This window comes from Eublepharis macularius, chromosome 11 (assembly GCF_028583425.1).
Source record: "Eublepharis macularius isolate TG4126 chromosome 11, MPM_Emac_v1.0, whole genome shotgun sequence".
NCBI classification, from domain to species: Eukaryota; Metazoa; Chordata; class Lepidosauria; order Squamata; family Eublepharidae; genus Eublepharis; species Eublepharis macularius.
The window spans coordinates 86396594-86415424 of NC_072800.1; the positions used below are offsets into that span (position 1 = coordinate 86396594).

At 42.5% G+C, this 18831-nt stretch overlaps 1 protein-coding gene across 1 annotated transcript in view; it reads right to left on the reverse strand.

The window, feature by feature from the left end:
• Nucleotides 1-12902: 12902 nt before the first annotated feature.
• The window catches only part of LOC129337363 (sodium channel protein type 5 subunit alpha-like), a 62522-nt gene continuing 56593 nt past the window's right edge, over nt 12903-18831 (reverse strand). Inside the window, exons 25-26 of the mRNA XM_054990965.1 lie at nt 17402-17672; nt 12903-14062 (exon numbers count right to left, since the gene is read on the reverse strand). Of these exons, the coding sequence (XP_054846940.1) occupies nt 12903-14062; nt 17402-17672 (1431 nt within the window). The remainder of the gene's footprint in view (nt 14063-17401; nt 17673-18831) is intronic.

An 18831-nucleotide genomic window follows, 5' to 3' on the forward strand; every position in this document is an offset into this window, starting at 1 on the left:
GGCTCAATCATCAACCAACAGGGGACTGCAATGAAGAAATCAGAAGAAGATTGAGACTTGGAAGAGCAGCTGTAAGGGAGCTAGATAAGATCCTTAAAGATAAAGAAGTCTCTCTGGGAACAAAGATCAAGATAATCCAAACTATGGTACTCCCCATTGCCATGTATGGATGTGAAAGTTGGATGGTAAAGAAAGCTGATAGGGAAAAAAATTGATCCGTTTGAACTGTGGTGCTGGAGGAGAGTTCTGAAGATACCATGGACAGCCAAAAAGACAAATAAGTGGGTACTAGATCAAATCAAGCCGGAATTCTCCTTAGAAGCTAAAATGACAAGACTAAAGCTATCGTACTTTGGTCACATCATGAGAAGACAAGATTCTCTGGAAAAGTCAATAATGCTAGGAAAAGTGGAAGGCAGGAGGAAAAGAGGAAGACCTAAAACAAGATGGCTTGACTCAATAAAAGAAGTCACATCCTCTAGTTTGCAGAATCTGAGTAGGTCTGTTAGAGAATGTTTTGGAGGTCTTTCATTCATAGGGTCTTTCATTCATACACAAACCCTCAACACAGTTGAAGCAGCACTGACCTGTCTAATGTAGCAGGTTTCTTGACTGCTGGGGCGTCATGTACAGAAAGGGCTTTCCCCTACCATTCAGTTTTCAGTCTTGAGGTCCTGTCATTTCAGGCCTTTGGGTGTTTCTCTAAATGTCACACACTGAGACATTAGGAGCTTTTCCCAGACAGAGAGAGCATTCTTCGGTCTGAGTCATCTTCGTTCTGCACTCTCTGCGCTTTTAAAATAGGCCTTTTGTGCCGTGGTAGAGAAATTTGTCGATCTGGTGAAAAAGAAACAGAAGGTCTTCTCTTCATGCCAGTGAAAGGCAAACTGAGGGGAGAGGCACTTCTGTCTCAAAAATTGCTTTTCTTTTTCCTTTCAAGCTCCTTTGATCCAATGATCTTGAGCAGCAGATAGGGAGTCTTTATTTATTTTAGGAAAATGTGTTGGAGAGATACTTGGCCACAGCCAGTATAGTTCTTGGGTCTCTATCCACCAGCAGATAGGGAACTATATTATCTTTTAATACTGTAGGAGGTAATTTAGTTAAAATAGGGGCAATCCATAATTCACAATAAAAGTTATAATTAAGACATTCCAGTATCATATGGTACAGGATATCAACCCTTTTCAAATCACATTGGCAGAGTCTGTCTGAATAAGGCGAATTACAGTATCTTCCATGCAGGACCGTTGAGAGGGCAGCGTTCAGGCATGAGAGCATGAATGCTCTACAGTAGCAAGGGACTGTGAGATATTTAGTATAAGCTGGAATGGTTGGAGGTGGAAGAATGCCAAAGAACTGGACGGAGTATACTTACCGAGCATGTCTAACTTACCGAGCATGTCTAACTAAACTATGTCTTTTATGAGTGTCTTGATAGTTAGCATGGATTCACTTTTCCCAATATATTGCCCTTTGCTAGGCCAAGACTAGATAGTTTCTTGTCTATTTCTTGCATCCAACAAGAGTAGATTTGATCTTGGTTGAACTCGTAAAGCAAACTGTGGCAGTTTGGATGGTCAAACTGCCTGAATATACAAGGAGGAATTGACCCCTCTGAACTTGCGCAATACTAGCCCGTGTCTGCCAGGTTCCCCCCCCCCTTTAAAAAAGATGAGCTGGTATCATGGTGTTTGCTGCCTTGGAGGTTCAAGCCCACCAGCTGAAAGAGGTGCTGGTGTTGTATAAAGCAGTGCTGGTACTGCATTCCTCCAGAAAAAAGCCACCTGTACAGAAGACCAAAGATGAAGAGATAATTTTTTGAGTTTTTGCTATAGCCCAAACTGAGAGCTTGGTTTGAGGAGAAGAAAAGTATCATCGGGGCTTCTGGGACTCACCTGTTCATTTCCTCTCTCCCTGCATTTGCTGCTGGGATGTAGCAAAGTTTCCAAGATGGGAGATCAGAAGAACATGACTCCCAGCTGATCCCCATCACAGCTCACGTTGGCTTCTCATTCCACACACCCCACCACCACCACCACAAAAAAATTGCTTGGAATAGTGCAGAGAATTTCCCCATTAGATAAGAAGCCAACTCCCAGAGGATCCTCACCAGCTGGAAGTTGGTTCCCCGATGGCTGCAAACAGCCTGTTCCTGTGGATAAACAGGATTGCAAACCTCTGAACTGCCCGTCGATTAATCGGCTGCCTGATCACTACTGGTGAACATCAGCAGATGTATGAGCATCACTAGTTGGTTTGTTTATTTATTTAGTGTCATTTATAGTCCGCCTTTCTCACTGAAACTCAAGGCGGATTACACAGTGTGAGATTAGTACAGTCAATATCAAGGACTTCTCAATAAACAATGCCATAGGGTAAATAGATACAAGTTCACAAAGACATAGTGTTAGCAGGAATCCAATACAACATAGTGGCGAAGTCTATGCTTCCTAACTCATTAGCAAAGTTGTGCGTGCCAGCGCACCTTGGAAGAAGGGCCAGATTAAAAATGCAACAGACAGATGTGGTCGAATGGTGGGTCATTCGAATGGTGGGTACTTCATTGTGGGTACTTCATTGTGGGTTGAATGGTGGGTACTTCATTGACAGGGCTGAATTGGAAGTGGTAGGTGGCCACCCTTCATATTTTCTTCTGCAGGCTTCTCTTGTAGCAGGCTATTTTGGGCTACCAATCTGACCTTAGGCTGTTTCTTCTCACTGAGCTATAAAACTTCTGGTGGTCTCCTTTGTTTGAAGCATTGTATCAGCCAGTTTGGTGTATTGTTTAAGAGCATAGGACTCTAATCTGGAGAACCGGGTTTGATTCCCCACTCCTCCACTTGAAGCTAGCTGGGTGACCTTGGGTCAGTCACAGCTTCTAGGAGCTCTCTCAGCCCCATCCACCTCACAGGGTGTTTTGTTGTGGGGATAATAATAAAATACTTTGTAAACTGCTCTGAGTGGGTGTTAAGTCATCCTGAAGGGCGGTATATAAATTGAATGTTGTTGTTGTTGTTGTTGTTGTTATAAAACGTGGAGTCACAATCCCAATGTGCCATTTGTAAAGTGTTATTTCCAAAATAGCCCTTGGACAGAACCAAGATGTCCCCTAATTTCTGCAAGGGATGCAGATAGCCCTCACCAACATGAACCCCTGGCCACTTGTCAGTGCTGAAAACCCATTTTAGCAGGCCCAGGCAGTTCTCCTACTGCTCCCACTGGATTGGTGCTCCCAGCATCCTCTGCAACTTTGCAAGGAACCTTGAGTGGATCTCTGAGACTCGCTGGAACCCTTTAAAATATTTTTGAGTCAAGCGTCTGCTTGGCATGCTTGTACGGTCAGACTGACGCTACCAACTGGGAAAAACCTTTCTAAGTCAATGCAGGGTATTCCCTACAGACTTGGGGGAGATGTGGCAAGTAATATTGCTGAAAGCACAGTGCACAGAGATTAAAAATGTTTTTACAGTATCGGTGCTTTTCAGAAAGTAATTCTCTGTTCTAAGTAGGAGTGAAACACTTGTATTTGGTCTGCCCCAATTCTTCATTTCTGTTGGTCCTTTGGTGATCCATGTCCTGGCAGATCTCTTGGCAGAACTGGAATGTAATTGTATCAAGCCATTCCATTAACTTTTTTGTCTTGTTGGGACTGGCTTATGGGAATCTCATTTCCTCTTTATTCAGAAAATGAGAGAAGAAAAGCTTATCATACAAATGTGAAATCTAAGGTCTTTTAAAATAGATAATGGACTTTCTAAGGTAAAAGGACCTGAATTGCATTGAAAACACATGTGGAAATCAGACAGTTGCATTCACGAACCACCATTCTAAAATGCCAGACTTTGTATGTGGAATGGATTGCTTCTTTTGCCCCCCACCCCCTTCAGCAGAAGACAGCTACCCAGGGCTTTTTTTCTGGGAAAAGAGGTGGTGGAACTCAATGGGTTGCCTTGGAGAAAATGGTCACATGGGCTGGTGGCCCCGCCCCCTGATCTCCAGACAGAGGGGAGTTGAGATTGCCCTCCGCGCCGCATGGCGCGGAGGGCAATCTAAACTCCCCTCTGTCTGGAGATCAGGGGGCGGGGCCACCAGCCCATGTGACCATTTTCAAGAGGTTCCGGAACTCTGTTCCACTGCGTTCCAGCTGAAAAAAAGCCCTGCAGCTACCCCTTCTCATTTTGCTCCACTTGATGATTTAAGAGAACTATAGTGGGATCTCTAAAGAACCAGAAAGGAGCCTTCTCTATCCAGACAGCTTTTTCTGTCTCAAAAGTCATGATCAGATTGTTTTTAAAAATGGGGTGTGAATTAGGAGCTGAACTGGGGATTCAGAGTCCAATTATAAAGACATGCCACCAAGACAACTTTTTCCTCAGTTCAAAGAAAAGGTGTGTGTTTTGGGCAAGGGGAGGGTGAGGCTGAAAGAAGAAAAAATGTATTGCGTACGATACGAAAGAATCTATCTGGTTCGCTCCCCAGCAATGACCCCTCTGGATTCAATCAGTACAGTTTTACTTCTGACAAACTGGTCCCCTGCACAAAGAGGAATAATATATACTCACACATTATTTGTTGACTTGGCCCACTCAGGATCAGACCCTTGTGGCATTTTTAAATCGCTTTCAAATGGCTGTGGCAGCCAAGAGGGTGCTGTTGTATTTAGGCTGGCCCTGAGGTCCAGGGCTAGGAAACCAGGAAGCTGTCTAGTCATCTACCATGGGAGATTAACAGGAGAAAGGAAATTCTAACCACTTTCTCCCCTCTGTCATGATTTGTCATAGGTTCTCTGACTTCTTCATTAAAAAAAATTACACATCTGTGCACGCTGGTAACTCTTCAAAGTCCAGAACAACAGGAACGTGCTTTAGAGCATTGCTGGAAATGGTGATGTAAATTTGCAATGAACCCATTTGGTTGCAAAGGAAATCTTCAGCTCCTTAATGGCCTAATGCACTGTGAGATGGTATGAGATAATTTGCTCAACACCTGTGGAAGCAAAAGGCACCAAGGAGAGGCAGGCAGAGGCATCTCTTCCCTTAGACTCTGACAAGACAATATATCATATGCAGGAAAAGTCTTGGTGACGCTGGGAATGCTTTTTATAGAGACAGTAAGTCAAGGCATAATCATGTGCTAATAAAATCATGTGCTAATAAAATCATGTGCTAATAAAATTCTCAGCTTCTTGAAAAGCATCCCTTAAGTCATATTGAAATTCAGCAAGTGTCATAGTTTCTGTGCTTAATGCTTATTTCCTTATTTAAAATATATATATTCCAGTTTAGTGTAGTTAAGAGCGCGGGACTCTAATCTGGAGAACTGGGTTTGATTCCAATCCTCACTCCTCCACTTGAAGCCCCTGGGTGACCTTGGGTCAGTTACAGCTTCTAGCTCTCTCAGCCCCACTCGCCTCATAGGGTGTTTTGTTGTGGGGATAATAATAACATACTTTGTAAACCACTCTGAGTGGGTGTTAAGTTATCCTGAAGGGTGGTATATAAATCGAATGTTGTTGTTGTTATTCTACCTTTTCTGCCATTGGAGATTCTTATAAGGAACATACCACAATGCCAGTCCAAAGTCCCACAAAAGGGTGCCAGACATGTCAATAGACCTGATGCTTGCACAGTTCCATGCATAGATGTTCAAAACTTTGCACAAGCTCAATGCTCAGCAGACTGAAGCATGCATCAAGCTAAGGAATGGGGCTTGCACTTTGATACCGGGAAGAGGAGCTGGTTTGATTTTCACTGTGCAACTGGGTTGACATGAAAAAGACGGATGCAGATTGCAGAAGCTGATGTTTGGTTCTAAGCACATGGTTATGCCCAGTCAGAGAATGGCAGAATGAGAAAGAAGGAAGAATGGAAGGCCACATACAGAGCAGGGTGTAAAACAGACAACAACTCCTGCAGACAGTCTTCTATTTATTTATTTATTTTGGATATTTTATGGTGCTTCTTCAAAGTTACGCTCAAGGCAGCCTATAGATAAAACCACGTCACAATATTAAAAACATAAACAGCATTAAAACTATCCATAAAGCAGAAGCATTAAATCTAATTTAATGTACAGAGGGCATTTGTTACAAGGGCTGGACTGAAAAAGGGCTCCCCCTTCTTTGAAATTGTTTGCCTGTTGTGAAAAGCATGATGCTTCCATCATGTTTAGGGCTTCATGAGAACAGGGGGGAAATATTCTCCTCCTTTGAAGGGCAGCCTGACCTGGATAGCCCAGGTGAGCCTGATCTTGTCAAATCTCAGAAGCTATGCAGGGCCAGCCTTGGTTAGTAATTGGATGGGGGACCTCCCATGAAGACCAGGGTTGCAGAGGCAGGCAATGGCAAACCATCTCTGTTAGTCTCTTGCCATGAAAACCCCACTAGGGGTCTCCATAAGTCAGTTATGACTTGAGGGCGCTCTCCTCCTCTGAAGAACAAGATTCGAGTCCAGAAGCACCTTAAAAGACCAACAAGATTTCCATGGTATAAGTGTTTGAGAGTCAAAGCTCCCTTTGTAAGATACAAGTAGGAATGGAGACCCCTTATGACCCAAGCATTTCTCCCCTCCTCAAATCAAGCTGATACTTGCATTGTCCCTTTGCATCCTGACTCCCTTCTTTGCAACGCCCCTCCCACCTTCTTACTGGAATGTAAGGGCTCAGGGATCTCCATTCCTACTTGCATCTGATGAAGGGAGCTTGACTCTTGAAAGCATATATCCTGGGCATCTTGTTGGTTTTTAAGGTGCTCCTGGACTCACCTCTTGCTGTTCCACTTCAGACCAGCATGGCTACCCACCTGAAACTTTGAAGTGGCAGCTGTTACTTGCAAGGAGTCCGTGTCAGCACTGTGTGCAACGTGATCTTCCCTGGAGGCTCTTGGCAGGGAGCCCCTGCGCCTCCCTTGGCAAGTGCTTTGCTGAGAGAAAGGGATGCATTTATGATTTTGCAGTGGAAGGCAATTTCTCCCTAGGGAAGTAGAGCTCGAAAGAGAAAGACTTCACCCCTACCTGCCAATGTTATTTTTTTTTCTCTGAAAAATGAATCTCATAGAAATTTGGACTGTCCTTGATTCTGACAGTGCAAGGACTGAATGGATGTATTTACCACCCAGATGTTGGGTGCCCTGTGAGAAGAGGTGCGGCTCCTGATCATAGACCTCTTCAGCCTATAGAACTCACACACACACACACACACACACACACACATCTTGGGCGTGTCGCTGACAATCAAGACTGTTGGTTGCTCAAATTTCCTGTAAGCCCTTCTGATGGCTGCCCTAAAAGTGTTTGTGATTAGAGGCACATCTGGCGGGGCAGAGGGCAGATCTCAGCTCTTCTGCTCTAAAGGATGCAATTTCGGCTGCAATGAAAGTCTTCATCTTTTTCTTTGAAGAAGAATATGCCTCTGCATAGTAACTCTTGACTTGCTTGGTGGTCTCCCATCCAAGTATTTAACCAGGGCTGACGCTGCTTAGTTTCCAAGATCTGATGAGACAGGGCTAACCTGGGCCATCTAGATCAGGGTAATAATAATTGTGTGCCATCAAGTCACAACTGACTCTGTGACTCCCAGGGCTTTTTTTCTGGGAAAAGAGTTGGTGGAACTCAGTGGGTTGCCCTAGGAGAAAATGGTCACATGGCTGGTGGCCCCGCCCCTGATCTCCAGACAGAGGGTGCCGAGGGCAATCTAAACTCCCCTCTGTCTGGAGATCAGGGGGCAAGGCCACCAGCCATGTGTCCATTTCCAAGAGGTTCTGGAACTCTGTTCCACCGCATTCCAGCTGAAAAAAAAGCCCTTGTGACTCCCAGTATCATGTGGTTTTCCAGGAAAGAGGTGAGCAGAGCAGAGGTACTTTGCTGTTGCCTTCCTCTGTGTAGCAACCTAGGTCTTCTTTGGAGCCTTCCATCCAAGTAACAACCATGGTTGACTTTGCTTAGTTTCCAAGCTGTGAGCAACTCACAGCCAAGTGGAGAGCAAGTGAATGGCAAGTGAACAGGGAGGAATACATGTGAATTTGTTCACTTGCCAGGCAAGTGTAATTCGTCACTTGTAGCTTGGCTCTCAGGCTAAGCTGAACTATTCAGGCTGCTTTGTTTGATAGACCTCCCAGTATAATGGTTATTGGCCACCCTCCCTGTTCTTTGGTGCTACATGCGCTTATACGTTTTTATTGAATTATTTTATGCATACTTTATTTTGAACATAGTTTTAATGTCGAAACATTTTAGTGTTGAAGCATGTTTTGATGTTTGCCCCCTTGGAGACCCTATTTGGGTGGAAAGGCAACATAGACATGTTTTAAATAAATAATATTAAATTATTGTAGCAGCTCATTTTGTGCTTGGTGATTTAATTGGTCCCATGAGGGCAGGGGGGGCGGGGCGGGATATTTTCTTTCAAGCTGAAATGAAAGGACTTAGCAAGTAAGGGATTAAATGTGGAGTAGTGAAGGTTGGGGGGGTTATTCTTGTTTTAGTTTAAGAGGGGGGATTATTTTTGTTTTAGTTTAAGAGGAAGAACACGAGATGGAGAGGGGCAGGGAAGAAAGCTTGTTCCATCCTGAGTAAGCCTCACCAATACGGAAAAAAGTGCAGCAGATCTGCAGACAGGGTGGTCAATTTATGGTTGGGAAATTCCTGGAGATTGGGGTGGAGTCTGGGGCATAGCAGAGTTTGGGGACAGCAGGAGCCTCAGCAGGTTATAATACCATAAAGGGCACCCTCCAAAGCAGCCATTTTCTCCAGGGAAACTGATCACTGTACTCTGGAGATCAGTTGCAATTCTGGGAGCTTTCCAGGCACCCCCTGGAGAATGGGAACCCTATCTGCAGTGCAGGCAAGGCAACTGGGATAGGCTTACTTCTTTAGCAGAGGAAATGCAGCTGCTCCGACTCATAACGGATATCCTCCTCTGACGGTGGAGAAAGGTTTTCAAAGAGCTCACCACCACTTACCCCTGCTGGTGCTATAAGCACACTCTGAGACATGTGATGGTTTATTAATGAGTAAATGGATGAGGGTTGGTGCTCATGATACTACCTTCTTGGCCTGCATTTGACTTGTAGTGCTCAGGTGATGGCATGTTCAATTAAACTTGAAAGTATACTCCCCCAAAAGAATACAAAACAAAATTCCATCTATAGTTAACAGCATTTGACTGCAGCAGGATTAACATTGTTTGCTGGGCATAACTGTCATAAAAACAACATAAGTGATATGTTTTATGAAGCATGTGCTATATATTTCACTAGTCCAGTAGCTACAGATGCTTTTGACCAGTGAAGCTCAAATATCAACCATGTGCTATTAGTAAAAAGTAGCTAATTTCCTGTCTAGCCATTATCAAGGCTAAATGGCTTTTGAATATATGATGCACCCTCTTTTGCAAGATCCTTCCTTCTCCCAGAGCATCTCTGAAGTTAAATTATTTACAGTTCCTGTTCTCTGCTTACATTCTTGATGTAGACAATAGAGTGTCACAAACTAAGGAAGAGGATCCAAAGTTGCCTTTTCAGGATGGGTGAACAATATGAACCAAGGCTAATTAGGGCCCCAGCAAGAACAGTAAAGGGTTTCTCTGTCCTAACTCTTCCCCATTTTTTCTAGAATGGAAGAGAAGGCTACAACTGGGTGAAATGCTCTCTAAGCCAAGGTTATAAAACATTGCTTTAGCTGCTCTTCACTCCCTCGAAAATCAGTCATCAGTACTTTGTACCTCTCTCACCTGTTTCTAATTATTCTATCTTCAGAAGCATGTAAACAAAATAAAATAGTTTAAAAAATAATAAAAAGATAAAAAATAAAAGTTATGAAAATAGCAGCTATTGAGCTTTCAGAAATGGATTCTGATTAGAGAAACTTGGTGGCATTATTTTAAAGAATATTTATTGTGTAAATAATGTGATAACAGGTTTTATGAAACAAATTTTGTTCATAGTTTCTGAGGTATGTTCAAGGATTATGGAACCGCCTCACCAGGGATGGGTGCTTAGCCCCCTCACTTTCGATCTTTAGGAAAGGGGCTGAAGACAATTCTATTTAGAACTGTATTTAATTGATCATTCTAAATTGTGATTTTAAATTGAGTTTTTAATGTTTCTTTATGTCTGTTGTAAGCCACCTTAAGTGCTGTAAGGTAGAATGTGGCAAATAAATGTTTAAAACAACATAGATAGATGATGGATAGATAGATAGATGTATTTACTAATGTATCATTAGCATGCAATCTTATTCTGACTCAGTAGCTAACAGTGCAACCTTAAGAACACTTTCCTGGGAGTAAAAAGGTAAAGGTGGTCCCCTGTGCAAGCACCGAGTCATTACTGACCCATGGGGGGACATCACATCACGTTTTCTTAGAAGACTTTTTATGGGGTGGTTTGCCATTGCCTTCCCCAGTCATCTACACTTTACCCCCAGGAAACTGGGTACTCATTTTACCGACCTCGGAAGGATGGAAGGCTGAGTCAACCTTGAGCTGGCTACCTGAACCTGGCTTCCACCAGGATTGAACTCAGGTTGTGAGCAGAGCTTGGGCTGCACCACGGAGCTCTTGTTTCCTGGGAGTAAGTTCCATTGAATAGCCTGTCTAGGATTTGAAGTAGACCTGCTAAGGATTGCTCTCTAAATTTACAAATATTCTGTGACCCTTTAGGACAGTTTCAATTTCAGCTTGCTATTTTAAAAATAAAATGGGATTAATCCAGGCTGAGGAAATTATCCAAAGGCACATGAACTTTGAGTCTAACACAAGCTGAGCAGGTAGTAGGTCTGGACTGTGTGTGGATTCCAGGATCTCCCCAAGAACTATCTTGAATACCATGATAGTAAACAGGATAAATTCATGCTTTTACACTTCATAGCTATACCAGCTTTGTGTCAACAAAATAATAATGAATAGATGCTCTGTTCTTATAAAATAAGTCTATATTGCATAAGAAAATAAGTATAGCACATATTTCAATTTCCTCCAAATTTTTTTTATCACTTCCCATACATTTTTTTCTGCAAGCTTCAAAATTTTCAAAAATTCTTTATCCCCATTTTCAGCAAAGGGCTTTCCTGAAAGTGTGCATCTAAGCCCTTAATGTTTCAAGTCTTAGAAGACACTGCCACCTAAAGGTGCTTGACTGCTGCACACTTTTGCCAGTTTTTACTTTCAATGAATGCATTTCACTAAAAATATGCCTATTAACCCATTTGGTGAAGCAGGAAAAGGGATATAGTTGTGCAAACTGGCACCTGTGTTCAGGCACACTGGGCAACAACACAACACCAACAACCCCTCCCCTCGATCCAAACTCCAGATCAATATGTGCACAGGAAGCTGTGCTCTAAGAGAGCGTTCTCGCTGGTGGAGCCCAGGATTCAACCACATTACTCCATTGCTCTGCCAGACCAACAGGGGTGGTGTGTTAGGGGTGGCAGAAATAAATTAGAGCGTGATGATGTCATGAGAGTGGGAGAGCACATCACTTAATAGGTGCCATACTCTACTGCTTCCAGCTGTTGAGTTCCTCCCTCAGGTCAAGGCCAGGTAGGGTTGAAGGCACCACCTCAGATCTCTTGGCTTGGAGACCACAAATCCAGTTCCTGTTGCATCGTTTCCCCTCCTGCACCTCCTCCAGACACAGATTAAAGAAGCAAGCCTTAAGTACTTGGTGATTAGTCACAGAAGTCCCTATCACAAGTCCCTATTCCACTGAAAATATAACAATCTGAAAATAAATAAAATATTTATTTAAGTGCTATAATTTGTGAAATCCCATCGTAACATACATGAAACAGATGCATTTGTTGGTTTGCTTACATAAATGTTTGTGCACGTACATTACGTTGATGCAAGTAATCCCATTTCTTGTATTAAAACTACTAAATGAATGCAAGCAGTCAGCCTCTTATAGGTATGCTATGTTTGCTATTGTTTTACAGGAGTAATTTATGACACACACGTTATATAAAGATTACTTCCACACATGGATATTTTATAAGTTCATACTCTGGAAAGGACAGGCTTGACCCATATTCTACAAAAATGCATTTGAATTTAGCAGGAGGCATCTGCCCCCTTACCAGATTGGCCTCCATTGTCTTCCCTAGCTACTGACCCACCTTCTGCCATAACTTGATCTCCGATCACAGCAAATCTCGGACTGGTGACTTGGGAAATTTCAGGCAATGATTCAGCCTGTATTCCCCCCTGCTCCAAGTGCTGCCAAAAGGAAGAAAGTGCAGAGAGACCAGCCACAAGCGATGCTGCAAGATCCCCATTTTTTAAAAACCTCTTCAAGGTTAGCTTTGCTTGCTGGTCTGAGCAACTAGAAGCATGGTTTTTTATTGCCTGCCAATCACCTTTGCCATGGGCAAAACAGTATAGAAGCTGCATCTAATAGCTTCTTGTCCTCAAGTTCCTGCAGTGCTAGCCTTAGGCTTTTGTGTGTAGCTTATGTGTCTACAACAGAAGATATTCTCGAACAAATGTGAGGTTACCTGGGTATCACAGGGTAATAGAGGCAGGGTTTTAATATTCTTGATCTGGATAGCTGCAATGCCCAAAGACAACTTTCTCCCTTTTCTGTTTCTCCCCAGTGCTAATAAATACAAGATGCCATAAATAGTATGCTAACAAACTCTTATCATTCTATACAGCTAAGAAAAACTACAAGCCTTTCCTCTTCAAATGTTTTAGGCATCCTATACAATCACATCCTATGCAAGCTATACTCCTATACAATCACATCCTATGCAATCTATACTCCTGTTGATGAGTTTTCAGAGAAGATATCAGTGCTGTGAAGGTAGTCACTTTAATAAAGGTGTCTAAATGACAGAAGTTTTGTTGCATTATTACATTCCCTGGAAAATTATGTTGTGCTGAACAAGACTGTGAGCTGTAAATCACTTGTCATCATCACTGCTGTCGGTAACCTTCACTTGAGGAATGCCATCAGTGGTGCCTATGACATTACTGTAAGATGGAGGAATAGATATAGAAGACGGGCTCTGGGATTTATCTAACAGACTGTCTTCGCTCTCATTTGGTCTGAACTCACAGCTACCTTCCTCCTCGATAATGTCTTCCAAAGGGATACTCACACAAGACTCGTCATTGGCTTTCTGCATTGCACACTGCAGTCGATAGACCCTAAAAGCCCTTTGGATAATAATGGCGCATTCATGCTCCTTCCGCTTGGGAGTCGTGACAATGGGTTCATAGGATAACTTTCTTGGATTAGCTTTCACATATTTGGCCTCTATCTGGGCCTCAAGAGAGTCCATTTCTCCAGATTCCCCCAGCACCCTTTTGGTAAAAGCAAACAAAACATCCAAGCAGTGGATTTTATTTCCATTCACCATAGGAAGGTCCATTCTGAGAAGCTGCTGATTGTTTGGTTTGGGGATGCGTAAGGGCTCTTCCAGAGAATCAGCAAAATCTGAAAGTTCTGAGTAAGCAATAAATTGAGTTGTGTAAGGATCAAATTTTGCCCAAATCTCATAAAAAATTTCAAAATCATAATCACTGAGAGGCTCTGTGCTTTCCTCAGTCGCTACGTTAAAATTCTCTATGATTACAGCGACATACATGTTAACTACGATGAGGAACGATATAATGATGTAGCTTATAAAATATGTGATTGCCATGGTCGAGTTTACACAGGAGCCATTGAACAGTGAGCGGTTTATGTGTAAATTGGGAGCACAGTTGCTTTGATCATTACTCTCGAGCATTGGGCGGAGAAGGCTATGCCAGCCAGCAGATGTGGTTATTTGGAAGAGGCAAAGCATGCTGCTTCCAAAGGTTTGGAAGTTGAAAGTATTATCAATCCCATACTTCCAATCAGAGCAGGCAAAGTTAGTCATACCAAAAATAGCATAAATAAACATGACCAAGAAAAGGAGAAGCCCAATGTTGGCAAGAGCAGGAAGGGACATCAGTAATGCAAAAAGAAGAGTTCGAAGCCCTCTGGCCCCTCTCACAAGTCTCAACAGTCTGCTAATTCGGGCTACCCGAATGACTCTCAGGAGAGTAGGAGGGAATAAGTCTTTAAGGGATGTAGCTGCCAAACCTGTTAAAAAGGAAAACATTTATTTTGAAAAATCCATTAACGTTGGGATTTAATTTCCAGCTTAGGCTAAAATGACATATTTAACTGTATCCGTGGAATCTGCTAAAATAATTTATATTTGCATGCCTATCTAGAGTTTCTGCTAAAATGCAAATATTGATCTAACCTTTGGAATTATCATTCAAATTACAAGTTTTGTTCTTGGCCCAGCTGTTGACAGCTGTAGAGCGGTGAGAGCCAGCACAGTATAGTGGATAGAGTATTGAACTAAAATCTCAGACCCAGGTTCAAATCCTCACTGTAGCCTGAAAGTATGTTGTTTGGCCTTGGGCTGGTCACTCAGGTCAAACTAGACATGCAGGTTTTTAAAGAGCTGGGTCCAGGTTCCCCAGACCCAATTCAAGTTCCCTGCAGCCACACAGCAGCTGTAAGGAATGGCTGTTAAAAATATAGGAGAGCCCAAATGTTCTCAGAATGCCACTGCACAGGAAAGAAGAGTTGTTGCCTTCACTCCAAGCCATTTCTTTGTGTCAAAATAGCACAGGAGGAGGGTATTTCCCTGATTTTACTGCTCCATGTGCACACAATACTCCATGTGGAGGAGCAAAAACTAAGACCTTATCCCACTTGTTATTTTGGAAAGCGGTTTGAGGGGGGAGAGGCAGGAGCCACATTCCAAGCCACATTCCTATCACTGCACCCCTCATTTCAATCCCCAGTCTTGTGTTGATCTGAACAGACAACATATTTTGGCCCTAGACACTGAATATGATTTTCAGTATCTAGATTCAGGGAAGATCCTACATTCACAAAAGCATAGAATCTCCTAGTTTGCCTTCTGTGTACTGTGAAGGAAGCAACAGCAGGAGGGAAGCATGCAAGCTTGAGAATTTCTTCTGATCTTAACTTGTATAGAAGTGAAAGGAAAGATGCAGCATCTAAACAGCTAAAGGAAGAAGGGGTAAGTGGGTCCAGTCATTCTGCCCCCACCAAAGTAAAAAAAAAGCCCTCTAAATTTCCAGTTGGGACCGAGTGGGATCCAGTTATCCAACACAGAAAACTTTACATAAAATCCAGAGCCATTCCAATTCTTTTGGCTGGCTATGGGCATCCTTTGCTCAAGAAGAGATGTGGGTTTTCCAGTAAAACTGCGATCAATTTCCCCTCCCGGTGCCCTAAACAACCTGATTTAGTACATTTGTTTGGATGAATAATCAGTAAACAAGTTTAAAGAGTACCCCATGTAAATTTTATCCATAGCATTTAAGCGGAATTAAAATATTTGGTTATATTTTAAAAAGCAAATGTGGCTTAAATGCTGAATTTATGTGGAAATTATTGTAACTGAAATAATACATAACATGCATGCACTTCCTCACATTGGCCGATTCCAGACGGCCCTCTGCAATCCAAAACGTTGCGCGTTGTCGCACGTCATCGCGCGGAAAACGCGAAATATCGTGTTTTCTCGCGTGAGTTTTGCTAATTTAAGTGCTATAATTTGTGAAATCCCATCATAACATACATGAAACAGATGCATTTGTTGGTTTGCTTACATAAATGTTTGTGTACATACATTACGTTGATGCAAGTAATCCGAAACGCGCAACGTTTCGGATTGCAGAGGGCCATCTGGAATCGGCCATTGTTTAAATTTAAGAAAATACTTGAAGGCACAGCAGACTGACCTGCTAATTTTAACATATCTAAAGAACTGGGCATGACATATCATGGACATCGCTGTCTGATCATCTTTTTCAATAGAATTTAACTCTCATCCTCTTAAGTTATTGGAGCACCTCATCAATTCCATATCAGACTGGTGTCTATAATATCCCTTCTACCATACAAAAGGAGATATATAAATAAGAAATGAGAGTTTTGAGATTGATTTGACCTCCCCAGCAAAGCCAATGCATTTATAACTTGGCTTTATCAATTTGGAGGGCTAGTTTGGTGTAGTTGTCAAGAGCGGCAGGACTCTAATATGGAGAACCGGGTTTGATTCCCCACTCCTCCGCTTGAAGCCAGTGGGGTAACCTTGGGTCAGCCACAGATTCTTGGAGCTCTCTCAGCCCCACGCACATCAGTATATATAAATCTAATGTTGTTGTTGTTATTATATGTCTGTGTTTTTGTTCTCCCCACCTCCTATTTACAAATCAATCCTACTATATAAAAGGCTAAGTGTAATTAAGACAACTCACTTCCTACCCTGGTCCACCACCAGAGGACGCTGCTGTGGAGGGAAGCCCAGATGAGGCAGCGAGACCTCCAGAGAGCACGCCATGGCGGGAAGCCCAGGCTGAGATTAGGCGTGGAGCAGGCGGCAATGCCTGCCCCCTGCCTTCACCCAGCTGGTATCAGGACAGGAGCAGGTGGCAATGCACCCCTCCTGCCTTCAACCAGCTGGAATCAGGAGAAGAGAGGAGGCAATGCCCATCCCCGCCTTCACCCAGCTAGGATCAGGAGAAGAGTGGGGGCAATGCCTGTCCCCCACCTTCACCCAGCTGGGATTAGGAGCGGAGCAGGTAGCAATGCCCACCGCTTCACCCAGCTGGGATCAGGAGTGGAGCAAGTGCCAATGTCCACCCCCCCTTCACCCAGCCAGGATCAGGTGTGGAGCAGGAGGCAATGCCCACCCCCCATTCACTCGGCCAGGATCAGGCGCAACGCAGGTGGCAATGTCCGCCCCCCTTCACTTGGCCAGGATCAGGTGCAGAGGAGGTGGCCATCCCCCCCCCCCCGCCGGTACCTTTATCCAGCTGGGATCAGTGACAGAGGAGGAGGCAATGCCTGGCTGCCTGCCCTCCTCTTTCTAGAGCCCATTGTATTTTTTCCCACAACGGGCTTTGTTGCTAGTAAAATATAAATGTACTCTCTCATATAACTCCTAGGGATAACCTAGGAAAACTAAAATATAACTTTGAAACTGTCAGCTTGCCTAGTACTGTATTGCTAATAGCATCCATTCATTTGTTACCATATTTATTCAGTGGAAGACAACCCTGAATGTAAGATGACTCTCCCTGAAAATTTTTATACCAAAAAGATTTTTTATTGTTGAACATAACTGCATCTTGTATGCAGCTTTAAGATAACCCCCTCTTTTTTATCAGGGCAGAGGGAGCCTAACCCTGCATTTGATTAAATACAGTATTAGTTTCAAACAATAAAACTTTAGCAGTGGAAAAAAATCTGTGCGAAAAAAAGCACTGGAAGTTTTTTCAGAATTTCACCTCATATCTCTGCTCTCAAGCTTGGTTCTGCACAGCCTCCCCTTGCATCTAGTTAGTGTTGATGTTGATATAAGCAGGTATTTTTACTTACTTGCTATTGAAAGAATCATGACGACAAAATCAAATATATTCCAGCTGTCTCTGAAGTAGTAGTGCCTCAAGGCAAATATTTTCATTATACACTCTCCAGTAAAGATGGAAACAAAGACTACATTTATATTCCCAAGAAGATTTTCAGCTTCCTTTCCTTGGTCTTCATGTTCCACTGCCATGACCACCACGTTTAAGAAAATGAGACTTAAAATGAAAATATCAAATGCTTTCTTGTTTATGATGTCAAAACAAAATCCTTGGTACTTGTTCTGGAAAGAAAGAAAGAAAGAAAGAAAGAAAGAAAGAAAGAAAGAAAGAAAGAAAGAAAGAAAGAAAGAAAGAAAGAAAGAAAGAAAGAAAGAAAGAAAGAAGCATTAGTGTCATTGGAAGATTCCAAAGCAAAGCAAAAGCAACAATCAAATTCTCTACTCTCTAATTATTTTTCACTGAAGCCATTGGGGATTACTATGAATGACTAAGAGCAAGATCTGGGTCCAAAAGCACCTCAGACCAACTAGATTTCCAAGGTAAGAGCTTTCAAGAGTCAAAGCTCCATTTGTCAGATGGCAATTCTCTTTTAGGGAGATAAATTAATGATTTGGGCTTGGGAGGCATTTTTCATGTAGGTACTTGGTTAGCATGATTTGGCCCATTTGCTTGAGAGATCTAGTTTGCATTCTTAAACTATTTCTTGAATCACACGAGCATCCCTGACCGAAGCAATCTTGTTTGCTCTCAGATTGAGACTTGTGTAAATTGGATGATGAGTGTTGACCTGAAAAGGAACTATTTTTGTGAGACTGACATAGCTTGGTGCCAGCATCAATGCTGTCTCAAAGACTGAGGCAGACTTCTTCAATCTTCATTTATCATCCTATTTATTTTGTCACTGTCAGTATTTTATATCATAGACACACACAGTTTGCTTTTTTTCCTAAAGGGTACTCAAAGCAGATTATGACATCATTCTTCTTACTTATCGTCACAAGGTTAGGCTGAGAGAGAGTAACTAGCCCAAGGTTACCCAGAGAGCTTCCATGGCAGAGTGAGAATTCCAATCTGGGCCTCCCAGATCCTAATCAGACACTCTAACCAATATACCATGCTGGCTTTCAAGAGTCAAAGCTTGACTCTCGAAAGCTCACATTCTGGAAATCTAGTTGGTTTCTAACATCCTACTGGACCTGAATGTTACTCTTCTATGGATCAGTTCAATGATCACTCATTCTAGGGCAGTCTCAATTAATATTTATTGATGTCAAATAGAAGTACAGAAATGTCATTAATTTGATTTGTAATAGTTCTTGTAAAAACAAGACAAATTACATCAGCTTACGTTTAAAGATTGCTTTTCTTCTCTAATAATCCTTTTTTTAAAAAAAAAATATTGGTGAGTACATAACATATTACACAAATCCCCTGTCTTAC